Below are 14,589 nucleotides of genomic sequence, written 5' to 3' on the forward strand. Positions count from 1 at the left end.
AGGGGCTACAGGGGGGCTTCCCGCATCCATGCAGTTGCCATGGAAATAGAGAGTTCAGCCCTTCCGCCTGTAGATGGCAACACTGCACTCCGAGTCAGGAGAGGCGGGACGAGTCCTCTTTGGCAGAGAGGTGAGGACGCCTCATCAAGAACAGGATGTAGGTTTGATTTTATGGTTTGCATGTTCACCCTGACTTCACCTCCGTCTCCTCTGGGTGCTGCAGTTCCTTTCAATTACATGCAAGTCAGGTGGAGGCTCCACATTCCCTGTAGGCATCAGTCAGAGTGACTGTGCCTGCCAGTCTTTGTGCTGCTGTAAATCAATTCTGCATGTGCATCCCTCATTTTTACATGATCCAGTTAAGCAGTGTTTGTACGTGTGGTTCTATCTCATGAGACGTGTGCAGCCAATGTTCTAAGAGACTGTATCTGCTGCAAGAACACAACTGCAAATCATCACTTAAAATGAAAAACAGATTTAGTCCAGTGTCGCAGCTGTTTCAGCACATGAAAGAAGCAGCTTTTTTTCCCCCTCTTGATGCATTTTGGCGCACTTTCAGCTGTGACAGAGCATACAAAACTGGGAACTGAACCCTATTCGGTGGTCTGTGCAGTGCTAACCACTTCCATCTACTGTGGCTGCATTTCTTATTTCCTTGTTTCTGCAGCATGCATGTTTATTCAGCCCACATGTATGTTCACACACCTCATTATATTTGGTGGAAATGAGTACAAAGATACCAGTTAGGCTGGCAGTTGCTTATAGGTGGATCACACACACACACACACACACACACACACAGCTTTGAAGTATGGAGATGCTTGCTTATTAAAATAAACAAAACATTACATTTTTGCCAGTTTGCCATGAAGTTAACAAAATGTTACATTTGTCCCTTTACTTTCTTTGAGCAACTTGATTGTTTTTGTTTAATCCATCTAAAAAGGCGACCATTTTCATTAAATTTAATCTTGGTTTGGTTTGGTGCAACATAATTTACAGTTAAATCATGTGTTTCATTGGGTTTAAAAATGAATCCTTGTTGGTGCAACCAAGCCAATGTTGATCCTAACAGTTCATCATATCAGTCATGACATCTTGAGTGTTTAATCCCCCACTGACAAAGAGTCCAGAGGTCATTGAGGTCAAAAAGCAGCGGTGGATTCTAGGAACTCACCTGCTGTCTGCCTGCTGCTGCTGCTGGGGTCAGTTTGCAGTATTTCTCACACAGGCAGGAAATACTGCAAACTGCAGCTGGTTCTCTGAAACTGAAAAGAAACTGACACACACACACACACACACACACACACACACACACACACACACACACTACAGTCATCAGGCTGTACATCTGTGAGTTACGGTCTCATGCAACCACTCTCTTTCTCTTGTGTCCTCAATCACAGGTCATGTGCACCAGATGTATTTTTTCTTAATAAAGGTTTATTGCATCATGACAGACTCTTTCTCATGCATGCAGGCTGCAGTCAACGTGAACCACTTATGGTGACTGGGGATCAGCCTGGTATGTAATGACATGTTATAATATGTGTGAAATACAGTCGTCTGCCGCCAGATATTTGATTTATTCATCTCTCAGATCCGCTGTGATACCCACCGGGCTGTGAACAGCGCAGCACCAGCGGTTTCCACTGATTTTTCAGCACACCGTGTTCCATATAGCCCAGTCTGGAGTCAAACAAGGACACGGCGTCTGAGGAATAATTTAATACGACCTTAAATTTGGATTAGTGCGGCACGAGAGATGGCTTTATAAAGCGCGAGTGCAGAGATTAGAGTCAGTTTGGTGATGTGTTGTAGCGGAAACATATTTATCGTGTGAAAAAATGTGAAATTTGATACATTTGTTTCATAAATTCCGCTACAATTTAAACCGTAACACCTTAAAGGATACACTCACTCCTCAGGTCTGGTCCAATAGACTTTGGAGGTGTTCAATGGCTGTCGGAAATATAAACATTAATCATTGAGCGCGCATAAACAATGTGAGGAAATTGCTGCTTTTTGTCGACATATATTTACAATACTTCACGACGCTGATTATTAAAAAAAAAAAAGAAAAGAATACATTTAATTTTATTTTTTACTTTTGCTAACATTTGATGTTTTATTACGTTTTATTGCATATATTCTTTATATTTTTACACTGAACATTTACACATTCAAGCCTTTTTCGATTTTACAGATTGAAAAAATATATATTTTTTCATATTTTTATTAATATTTCTATTTTATATTTGTAATTAGTGACTTTTACTTTACATGTTTTTCAATTATTTTCTCTTACTACGTTTATTGATATTGCAGTATGTGACATATAGCAGTGCAAAAGGCACATGTAAATCAACTTTTAACTTTTATTTCATTAATTTGACTATTTAGCAACTGTTTAACGGTTTAACTTTATGTTTAAACCAATAAACGTCAAAAACTTAGACTTGTTCTAAGTTTTCTCCACTTTATTTAACCACTGCACATAAAATATAAGTTTAAGAACATCACATACAGACTGTGGTTGACACAGAATGAATGCTGGGTTGTCCAAGTAAAGCCAAAAGTCGAGAAAAAAGTCCAGGTAGTACCCATGTAAGAGACGAAAATGGTATTTCGACTTTAATTATGACAGTATGACTTGTAGAATGCAATTTAAAAAAAACAAACAAACAAAAAAAACTTTTACTTATATTTTCTTATGCTTATACTGAAAGTTCAGCTTTATTGTCTACATTTCAAGTTTATTCTCAAAATGGAAAATACATCCATAGGAAACCATAGGAGTTGAAAAAAAAGAAAGAAAAGGACACACACACAAAAAAAACCCAAAAAACAAAACAAACAAACAAACAAACAAAAAAAAAAACAAGAGCAAAAGTAGAGCAAATGGAATGTGCTGTCTTTAACAAAATGTTACTAGATAGCTAAAAAGTTACATTGTTCATTGTTTCATTGTTTGCTAACTAGCTACAACATTAACAATATGCCACATTGTTTGTTAGCTAGCTACAATGTTGACAAAACATTACCTTGTTATCTTGCTAGCCAAAAGTTAACAAATTGTTAGATTGTTTGCAAGCTAGTTAAAAAAATTAAATAATGACATAATTTAGCTAGCTAAAAAGTTAACAAAATGTAATTGTGTTGCTAGCTAGCAAAAGGTCTTTTAAAGAGTTATGTTCCACTGTTTGCTGGCTAGCAAATAGGCTAACTAAATGTTGTGCTAGATAATTTTATTATGTATGTAAAGAACAACAAAAATAAAACAAAATAACGAAAATCAGGTGGTATGAGGAAAATTAGAATTTGAATATAAATGAAACAACTTATTATTAGTATAATTTTATTTATTTATTTATTTATTTATTTATTTATTTATTTATTTATTTATTACATAGCAATTTTCCTACTATTTATGTTGTCATGATAACTTTCTTGTTTGGAGAGAGGTACCTAATACTGTTCACCGGAATCGAACGATTAAATATACTCTTCTAGATTCCGAGCCTACCAGCTGGACTTGAATGCAGCACAGTTGTGAGATCAGCTGATTTTTTACGCTGCCATTTTGTCCGGCAGAGCAGCAACCAGCCAGTCAGTCAGCCAGTCAGTCTGTAAAGAGAAACCACTGGCGAGACTTTTTAACACAGACAGTAGCGCAGGACGAAGGGACTGTTGGTGAAAAAAAAACACGAACCGATGATGTGGAGTCGACAGCCGGAGGACAGCACCGACTGAGCCCGAGGACCGTGAGGGGAAACACCCGAGCTGAGCTGAGGGAGCTGTCAGTTTGAACTTAACAGCTCCGCCACCGGCTCCGCTCTGTTAGCTAACCCCGCTAGCTGCTCGGCTAACACCCACCGCTCCTCGCAGCTCTTCTCCCCGGGACAACCCGTACCTGTCCGGGCTGTCAGTCCCTCAGTCTCTTCTTATAGCCTCCAGACAATGTGCTGCTCGCTTCTGAGTTACTTTTTAAACCCGTGGAAGGATTTAACACACACTTTTCCGAGCGAGCAGTGAGAGCTAAAGCTAACAAGTTGACGTGGAGGAGTTGCTGGTGTTCTCAAGCTGTGATTTTCATACGGATTACTTTCTTTTTATTTCTGTATTTCTTTTTATTGCCTGTCCTGAGGTGGTCTCTTTGGTGATCCCCAAACAAATCATCCAGGTTATACACAAACCAGCCAGTTAGCGATGTTTATTAGTGGCCAGAAAGTAATTTCCAGTGTTTACAAATTCCACAGTGGGACTCTTTCCTGGTTCGACGGGAACATTAGCTAACACAGACTAGCTCAGATTAGTGTCGTCGTGGTGTGTTTACTACTTAGATAGAACGTGGGAATTGCCAAAAATTGCAAAGGAAAACTGCACATCAGCTGTTTTGAGTGGTTTTCAGATATTATTTTACCTGACATTACTGCAGACAGGTTTTATACGCAACTGGAGAGAGAGAGAGAGAAAAAAAAAACTCGCAACCCTTTACCTCCTCTTGACAGCTTGGAGTTGATCGTTTTTGTGCTATTTTAGCTGGGAATAAAGAAGAAGCAGAGATGTCGGGCCAATCTATCACGGATCGAATCGCAGCAGCCCAGCACAGCATGACCGGGTCGGCTATCAGCAAAGCTGTGTGCAAAGCCACCACACATGAAGTCAGTGGACCTAAGAAGAAGCACCTTGATTGTGAGTATAGATGTCCTCTCTCTCTCTCTCTCTCTCTCTCTCTCTCTCTCTCTCTCTCTCTCTCTTTGTGTGTGTGCGTGCTGTCAGCCAGCTGTAGCAGGGCTGCTTCATAAAGTAGACATACCGGTCCTCTCTGATAGACACATTCCTTCACACCACCTGGCAGCCAGGGACTCCATCAGGAGGACAGTCACGAGTTAATACAGGCTGGGTTTGGAGAATTAATACATGAAGCCTGTTAACTGTCAACAAGTGACACTGTGTTGGTGCTGGAGTTGAGTCTTATCACTGTATTTAAGAAATTTCTTTTTGATTTTGATCGCTTCTTTGCTCTGCAAATGCTAGATAAGATCACAAAATGCCCTTTAACTTACCAAAGCTCAAAGAGATGTTCTAAAATTGCTTTTACAACAGCCATATATCCTTAGATATTCAATTCTCCCCAAATTTTCCCCTGACTTCCAATTCAAAAATACACATTTGTCCTCTGGCATGTTGTGCTATTTATCCAGCTAGATTGTTTTGGTGTGAGTTGCAGAGTTTTGGAGATAACAGCCATAGAGATGTCTGTCGTCTCTCTCATATAATGTGTTGGTGGACAAAAATAAAAACAATCCAAGGCACTCTGTTCAATGCCTTTATTGGTCCACGGCGAGACAGAGTTAAACAATCAGAGACCGACTGATGTGTTTCAGCCCACAAGAGCCTTCATGAGGGTGCAAAAGTCATGACAGTGACGAAGGCTCTTGTGAGGTCTCTCAGTCTGTGGCTTTTTAAACTTTGTCTGACCATAGACTAATAAAGGCTTTTTACATTTTTGGAACAGATCAGAGTGCCTTGGATTACTATTATGTTTGTCCAGATGGTTTTTCACAACACAGACAAACATATTTGTTCTTGTTGCTTGATGTAACCCTTCCCAAAGAGCACCTGTTTCTTTCTCGTCTTGATTGTGGCCCGACGCAGCGCTCCTGTTTTCCTAGATTTTTTTTATTCACACCAAAATAATACATTTGAAACATTGTCTCTCCAAAAATCAAGACCAAGTCACTCAAGATAATCCATAGACCTTGTTGTGAGCAGTTTCATGTAGGAACTACTTTCTTTCTCCAGCATGATCTACCTGAACTACTTTCTTTTCTACTCTGTCCTCTGCAGTTCAAACCAGAAAAATCTAGATGGATAAATAGCTGGGGAGGAAATGGAAAACCTTTGATTTTGACTTTTGATTTCTTTTATATGAGCTAGCTAACCTACTAAATTACTATGTGGCACATATCAACAATGGCTAACTAGTAGGGAGTGTATCTCACTGGCTGGCGATACATATCTCGATACATGTTCAACGATACGTTACATCTTAAAATTTTTAAATGGCCAACGATTCTGTTCGATTCGATTCAGCTCTGTCATGATACAATATGATTCGATATGATGCAATACAAGACAATGCAATGTGGGAATCTTCACATTTTGATTCAATTAATTTTACATTTGTAGAGTGCTATTGGTTGCAAAAAGAAATCCTGATAGTCTTACTAAATATAATGACAGTAGAGACAGAGAGGAGACATTACAGTGGTGTTAACATGTTATTATGAGTCTCATATGTAAATGAGATACTGTACCCTAAATGAGAATCTGTGAACCAACTTTAAAACTGTTTAATTATTTTTGTAGTAAGATGATATTCTGCTCTGTTTCATATGAAGAGTGCTGTTGATTAGTGTGGAGGAACAGTGATGCTCTGTGTTACCTGCTCTCACAGTGACGTGACGTCTCTGTGGGTCAGACTCGTGGCTCTGTTCTCTGCTGTCAGACACGTTTTGCATAAATGATTTGCAGCAGCGTTTCTCATCTTTCTTATGAAACCCAAAACTTATTCTACACTTGCGCATTATGAAAGTTTAGTGGTGCGACACAGTACAATGTCACTTCTGTCGCTGTTTTCAGTGCGGTCTGTTTAGAGCAAATGAAGAGGAGACGGGGAAGGGGGAGCGCTTATTTTGTGTGAGCACCCAGCAGGCATCCAACAAGAGCGGTGCAGGCAGAGGCAGGACGAGAGAGAAATCAGAGGAAACTTACAGTGGCAGCTCCCTGACGCCAAAACTGAAACACACATGTTCTAATGAGATGGACTGATACACTAGTTCTGCATCAGTCTGTTTCTGATTCATGTTCAGCTTCTTACCAATACTGGCCGTCTGAACTGATGCACTCGTATCTTACACATTAAAGTCACAATGGATTATTTTGTGACTTCACAAGCATTAGACCACTGGTGAAAGTGCAGAGGGTGATGCCAACGCAGCTAACATTAGCCATGCTACAACTGTTGCTAACGTCGCAGCTACAGTTAAAAGCAAAAGAGAGGAGTCCACTGCTCTGTCTCTCTATAAGCAGAGGGGTCCATGGCCTGAAAAATGAGAGTTGAGAGCTCCTGCTTTAAAAGGTTAGAAAATAGCCAACAATTCCATTCAAAATGTTCAGAGTCAAGGCCTTTAGATAAGGGCTGCAGCTAATGATTCTTTTTCATTAGAAATTAAAAAAAGAGTAATGACTCTGCTTGTGTCTGAACAAACAGCAAGAAGACAGAACATTTTGTTAATTTATTTCAAAACAGCACAATCTCACACAACTCTTTTTATTCAGAACACAAGAATAAATAACTTCCAACTTACCAAAAACAAATACTCGCAGACTTACCAACAAGATGGGTGATGTATACGTACAAATTAATTTGTTACAAACTGGCTCCTCAACCACTTCACACCTCCTGTCCTCACTTGAGCAAGGGCTGGATACCAAACTTCAATACGTATATGGCACTGATCAAATTGCTTCAGTGCCACCGAATATTGAAAAATGCCTTGTCATTGGGTACCAAATGTTGATACCCAAGGAATTTTGGCAGGTATTTACATTTTTTGTATTGTTTAGTTAAAAGCAATGTGCAGATACTCAGATAGAGTTTCTTCATTTTATTCGAGTTGTCCAGGTTGAGTAAACAGTTGCTCCAGCTGCTCCCAGCTCTTTGGACAGCTTCTTACTTTGAAGTCCTTGTAAAGTTAAAAGAGAGTTTTTCTTCTAAATACATCATAAATGTTAGAACATAGTTGCTGAAAATATGTGAAAAGACTGAGAACTGTGTTACACAGAATTCTGGAGTTAGACCCTTAAACTGTTGTTCACCATTTCTGTGTTTGGGCGGACCTGAAACATGGCTTGGTGATGTGCTGTTGCCATGGCACTGACACATCAGAGTGGACACGCTGCCAGCATTTCAGAGCCGCTCATTTTTTCACTATTTTGAAAGCTATTTTTTTTAATCATTCAAATTTGGCTGGGTGGTTAGTAACACATTTCTGTGGTGTGAAAATCTCAGAACTAACAGCTGCAACTAATAATTATTTTCATTATTAATCAGTCTGTCAGTTATTTTCTCAATTAATCGAGTAGTTAGTTGGTCTGTAAAATTAAAACAAGTGAAAATGAATGCTTAAGATGATATCCTTAAATGTCTTCTTTGTCATATAGATCTGAAATAACCAGAAAATATTCACATTTGAGACGAATTTGGACATTTTTTTCTTTAAAAAAAGACCCAAAATGATTAGTTGATTATCAAAAAATTTGGCGACTAATTTAATATCTGATTAATCGTCGCAGCTCTACTCAGAACATAAATTTCTTGCTGCTTTACAGTATCTTTAAAGTGAGTAATTGTACTGTACTGTTATTTTCTTTTTGTTAGAATGGTTTTGGTATTGAAAAAAGTATTGCTCCAGAGCTGATATTGAAGCCAAGTCATCATACTGGTATTGACAATTTTTGAATGATACCCCTGACCCCGCACCGTGTCTTCATTGTCCACAGAGTCAGAGTCCTGGTTGGAGTAGCTGGAATGTTAAATCACTACAGTGCTGTATTTCAGGACGTCAAACTGGCCTCCGTCTGTCTCAAAGGCTGTATCCCAGTCTAATTCAGTTTTGCAAGAGAAAAGGTCCATGTTGATAGTTTCATCCTAGGTCTAATGGCAAGACGCAGCTCCTGAAAAGAGTTTTGGGCGATTGGAAACTTGGTTGACTAAGACTCTTCCCAGTTTAGTCGACTGGAAGGGGGCAACCCTAATGGCTTCCATTCAGAACATCTTATTATGAGCTTTGGCTCAGTTCCAAAATTGTTATAGCAGGTTCCTGTTGTACAGACTTCAAGGCAAGTCACACACAGATAACAACACAAGTGACAAAAGCAACAGAAAGCAGGTTTTTCATCAAACCTGCAGCCCAGGAAGCACAGACTGTGCTCACTTTATTTGCAACACAAAAAGACAGAGTTAAAATCACAGGAAACACTGCGTTTCCTTCCTTGTTTGCCTTTATGTTTTTGAGGAAACCTTTTAGAAAACAAATTCATACATGTCGCTGAAAAGAATGTTGTCAGCAAAAGCAAATCGTAGTTGCTGTTATTTCATTTTTTTTAAGCAGCTGATTCCTGGTTGTCATTTCACATCTTACTCTGGTAATAAAGAGTGGATTAAATCCTTCAGCTGCCAGTAGAGCCCACTGAAATTAAACGTGAGTCATGTTGAAGGTGGGAAAATACAAAAGAAAGAGTGAATCAATTTGTTTATTAAAAATAAGAATGACTCAAGCAGGGACTTATGTGTAATAGTAGAGCTTGTGTCGGACATTACCAGGATGAAATGTGCTGAATTTCTGTTTCTGGTAAGCAGCCCTTGTCGGCACGGTATGCACATGTTTGATCAATGCTTCGGCTCAGCTGCCTCGCATCCGTCAACTCCTCCTCCTCCTCCTCACTCGTTCACAAGACTCAGCTGCTGACGTTCAACAAAAGTCATGTATTGTCTCCGCCACTCCTTTGTGAACTTGGCTGGACCTTTACAGCCAATACGCCATGTCAAGCTTAATCATTGTAGGATATTGATTTTTTTTTTTTTTTGTGAGAGCAACGACCTCTGTGCCGCAGGGGGAATGGACAGCGAGTGGTGCATTGCTCAGAGGCTCGATTGTCATGTCATTTGTCCGTTTGATGATTTTACCATGAAGGTAGTGTCCACTGTTGTCAGGCTGTCATTGTGTTGTTGGTATTAGAAGGAAAGGTGGCCAGCAGGCTGGAATAAAGGCAGGTTATAGGTTAGGTCGTCATTCAGTCAGGCAGGTAGTCAATTTGTGAGTCAGTTAGCATAGCCAGGGAGGCTGGCAGGCAGTGTGTTCGATCATTACTCAGTCAACTAGCCAGCCAGCTGATCCAGCCATCCAGTAATGTAATGAACACAGGCAGCCAGGTGAGATAGTTTGCCAGCCATTCAGTCAGTCCTATTCAAAATGAAATGATCTGATCCCACAGCTGTAACAGGTGGGAATGGACCCAGAATGTAGTGGGGAAGTCAAACAGCTTCATTAGAGAGTCATTAGAGTCATTCTGATACCCATATCAACATCAGAACTAAAGCTGCAAAGATTTGAAAAATTAATTCCCAACTATTTTGATAATTTACACAGTCATTTTTCAAGCAAACATTACATATTTGCTGGTTCTAGCTTCTCTGCTTTTCTTTGTCATTTGTGACAGTAAATGAAGAGTCTTTGGGTTTGGAGTGTTAGTTAGACAAAACACGCATTTTAAATACCTACTTTGAGCTCTGGGAAACTGTGATGAACAATTCTTTTTTGGACATTTTACGGTCTAAATCAGCTGATCCCAAACTTAAGAATGCTACGACCCAAAAACTGTCTGCAAAGACGTCTTCGGCTGTGGTGGAACGATGCTAGTGTTCGTCACTGTGTGTTTTAGGAAAGTGATTAAAAAGTTAGGTTTGCGCTCTTTATTATAAATCTCATGCATCGTGCTGTTAATCCTGAAAGTTCCTCCTTTTCTAATGTAAAAACATTTCTGCCATCCCAAAAATCAGTAAATACCAAATCTAAAATAGTGGCCACTGGCTAGTGTCTGGGTAGGCTATTTGTTTAGATAAAAAGTCAAAATTCTCTTGATTCCAGGTTTTTAAATGTGACTGTATGATGTGACTATATGACAGCAAACTGAAGATGTCATCTTGGGCTTTGTAAAAGTGATTAACATTTTTCAACATTTTCTGACATACAGCTAATCAGTTAATTGAGAAAACGATCAACTGATTGACAACAAAAATAATCATTACTTGCAGCTAGGGATGCAACAGATCATAGTCTTGTGTCCCATGCTGACCACCCCCCACAGTTTGGCATGCATGTGGTCCATGGAGTACATGTAGCCATCATAGTGTGAAACACATTTTTACTGTTGTTACTGTTATATAAGTAATAATACCCAAACTCTCAATGCAGAGTTGCAGTTAAAAGACAAAACAGATGCATGCTGTTTTATTCTGCAGTGCATCTCTATGAAGTGTGACTGATTTAAATGTGGTCACATCGCCGCAAGTGAAATCCCGACCAGACTTCTGGCATTTTCAGTGGTGTAACTCTGTCTCTGTCATTAAAGAAACAGATCATAAGATTATGACTGAAACTTTGGTGATATCTGCTGTCTTAACTTCTACAGCACCTCGCTGCTCAGCGGTGCAGCTCTGTGTCTCTCTGTGTGTTTTTTTTTTTTTTTATATTATTATCATTATTATTATTATTACATTAGATTACTGTGGTGATAACCACAGGCAGAAAGAGCTCAAAACAAAGTGCATTTTCAAAATAATTTAACCCTAATCCCATGTCTTTTTCTGCTTCCTTTTCTTGCACTGAACCAGTCCATGACTCAAAAACATGATATGATCCAAACCATGAATTTTGTGATCCGTTGCACTCCTACTTGCAGCCGAATTGTCAAATATGCCGAAGGGGAGTGAAGCTTGCCAATAAGGACACAGTTAAAATGCATTTAGCAGCCAGGGACCAAACTGCAGTCCATATCAACTGGATATTGGCACAAACTGGATACATCTGGAAACAAGATGCTACAGGTTTGAACAGCGCCTAGGACAGCGAGGCAGCTAATTGGTGTGATTCAGCTTTCAGTCTGTTGGTTAGTGAACTGTATACTTGCAGCAGTCTATCAGTGGTTTGTGAGACTGTATGCTAATTGTGCACCAACTTTAGTGTGTATATGAAGTTTTTTTTTGAACATGGGAACTTGACCAATTGCCATTGTTTTGCCTTGAATCGAGTTTGCCTTTCTGTTTTTTTTTTCTGAGGTTCTCTGGAAAGCTGAGACTTTGCACATGTATGTGTCAGAGAGCAAGGAGAAAGATGTCTGTGTTCAGCTCTCAGGCCTTTTGTAGCTTCTAACTGAATCTCTGTGGTTTGAAGTTTAGTTTCTCTACTTCGTTGCTGTTTGTTCATTCAGGTATCTGCTACGGTTGCCTGACATGATTTAAAAAAAGTCATATTGCGATTGTTTTGACTTAAGTTCTGATATGATTTGCATCTATGCAGCACTACAGTACTTTATTAAAAAGCTGTTCTCATACATTTTAACTTTTTCAACAAATTGTGATTTAGTTCTGGTCCATTGATTTGGGTATTTCACTTGGTCATACTACAAAATCAATAATATTGCATTTAATTGTGCATCCTTAGTAGCTGTGTTTCTTCACCGTTTAGGGGTGAAAACTACCATGTCTACACTGGTGCCATCAGGGCTCAACAATAAAGCTTGCCCACTTTCAAAGTAAAATGCCATGTCAGCCAAGTAAATTTGGCAACTAATTTTCGCGAAATGGCAAGGAATTAAAAATGATTCAACTATTTTACTACTTTGTTAATCAATTAATTGTTAAAGTAATGTTTCATGCAGAAGTGTCAGAAAACTGTGGAGAGAATTTCTTCATTTACTATATTAAATTTAATATCTTTGGGTTTTGTACTGACAAAGTTGTGCATTTAAAGACATCACTGTGGTTAGACATTTTTCATTATTTTCTGCTATTTTCTAAACATTGTGGCCCTAGATGAAACATGACAATTACTTAAGTTTTTTATGTGATAACTGTTTAAAAAAACAATTTGTACAGGGGCAAGTAAAAATTTAATTTGACAAGTAGGTTTCTGTGATTTAAAAAAAACCCAGTAACGTTGAACCTTGGTCATGTTTCATCACTGATGATAGGAGCTTGAGATGATAAATATGCATGATTACTGCAGAGTCATTTGACCCGGGACCGAATGCTGATTGTACCCTTTCCCACTGCAGACAAAAGCCAGACGTTAGTGGGTGTTAGTGGATTTTTTTTGTCCATAGACAATCCGGGAAATCTGTCAGGCTTTGACACCGACAAAACCTGTATTGTTGCTAACATTGTCTTTTTCTGTTTAAACATCTATTTCTCACAAAGACAGAGCCCCCTACCCTCCTATCCACACATATACACACACATAAACACACACACACCCATCATATTCTCTCACTTCCCTCTTGGCACAATTTCCCCACAAGCAGCTGTGACTGTCTGACAGCAAGCTGTGAATGATCTCACCGGCATATTTGCATCTAGACCCAATAACCGAATAACCCTGGCAGAAGCATTTCAGCTCTGCCAGTCCCTGTGGCTGGCCGGCCAGCCAGCAGAGAGTGCGCGAGGGTTCGGGGGTCTGCTGTTAGCTCGAGCAGCCGTGACATTCACGCACCACTGGCGAAAATAAGTGCCGTTTTAAAGCCATTTAGTGTCATGATCGGGACTGTCCACCTCAATTAACCCTGCCTTTGTGAGTCAGCGGCAGAAATGACGAGTCCTTCCCATCAGCTCTGAAAAGCTACTCTATTTATGGAAAGTATTGTCATAAAAATCAATGAAGGGGGGTTAAAATGTGCTGGAATATGTGTGTTTCTGCTTGCACACCTGCAGGTTGTCAAGACAAGAGATATTGTGTGTTTAATCCAGCTAACTGATTGCTGCAGAGGCCACATCTTTCCACTTTGGCATCATTGAAACATTGATTGTTTCACCGTCATACAGCTGTTAGAGAGAAGTTGTGACATTTAAACTGAAGTCTAGTTTCCCCCTTTGCCGGCACTCTGTTGTCATGGCAGCAAACCAACCAACTGGCTTGTGTTAAATGGCCTTAAGTTGACAGGGGAAGTTGAATGGTGAAAGTGGCCACAGCCTCAGTAATGCTGCTGGTTTTACAACCGTTGTTTACGCGGCTGAGCTGAGTGTTTGCCGAGCATTTCTTAGAAGAAGTGAATGAGACTTTAATGAAGCCTCCCAGATAATGGAATATCTAAAGGTGGCTTGTTCTCTTGCTATTTATCTGTGTAACTGAATGACTGGTGGGAACTTTCTCTAGCACTTAACCTCTGCAAGCAATTCACACCTTGACATCACATGAGAGGTGCTTGGTAGCCACGTGACAGTTGTTGGAGTCACATAAATGGAGGTGTGAATGAACTGATGTAAGTGGCTGGTAAAGTGATACCGCAGTCCCACCCCTGGATCCATTCAGGGATGGTTGATCCAGCTTGATGTACCGTCGATGGCCTTCTTCACGCCTCCTCTGAACCATCTGTCTTCTCTGCCTGAAATGTGCCCTTCATTATCTTCAAAGAAGTGAATAATAGGAAAGGGGAGGAGGATGAGAGTTGAGGAGAAAATCAACTTTGGCAGGGTGGATCAGAACAAAATGCAAAGGAAGACCTTTTTCTACTTACCTCATTTCCAGCTGACACAGAGATAAATGATTTGTATCAATCTGTTGCTCAGCCCTTATCAGTTCCTCCAGGAAGTTGCAATGTTGCGATCACAATAATTAACGCAAATTCAACCAATCTCTGTGAATTATGCATGACCTTCCAATTTTTTCCGATCAACACAACTCTTTTTTTTATTTGCAAATTTGACTAATCATCATAGCTTCTACCGAGCAGTGCAGTCCCCCA

The 14,589-nt window shown here is 39.7% G+C and overlaps 1 protein-coding gene across 3 annotated transcripts in view; it reads left to right on the top strand.

Moving 5' to 3' along the window:
- Positions 1–3,558: 3,558 nt before the first annotated feature.
- Positions 3,559–14,589, top strand: part of LOC146305959 (phosphatidylinositol-binding clathrin assembly protein) — a 109,977-nt gene continuing 98,946 nt past the window's right edge. For 2 of the 3 annotated variants that reach the window (XM_084713023.1, XM_084713025.1), the window contains exon 1: positions 3,559–4,695. In XM_084713023.1, coding sequence (XP_084569149.1) covers positions 4,566–4,695 — 130 coding nt within the window. In that variant the 5' untranslated portion in view covers positions 3,559–4,565. The remainder of the gene's footprint in view (positions 4,696–14,589) is intronic. The other variant, XM_084713024.1, reaches the window with a different exon arrangement.

The sequence above is a fragment of the Lutjanus erythropterus genome, chromosome 23 (genome assembly GCF_056507025.1).
Source record: "Lutjanus erythropterus isolate fLutEry1 chromosome 23, fLutEry1.hap2, whole genome shotgun sequence".
In the NCBI taxonomy this organism is placed as follows: domain Eukaryota; kingdom Metazoa; phylum Chordata; class Actinopteri; order Lutjaniformes; family Lutjanidae; genus Lutjanus; species Lutjanus erythropterus.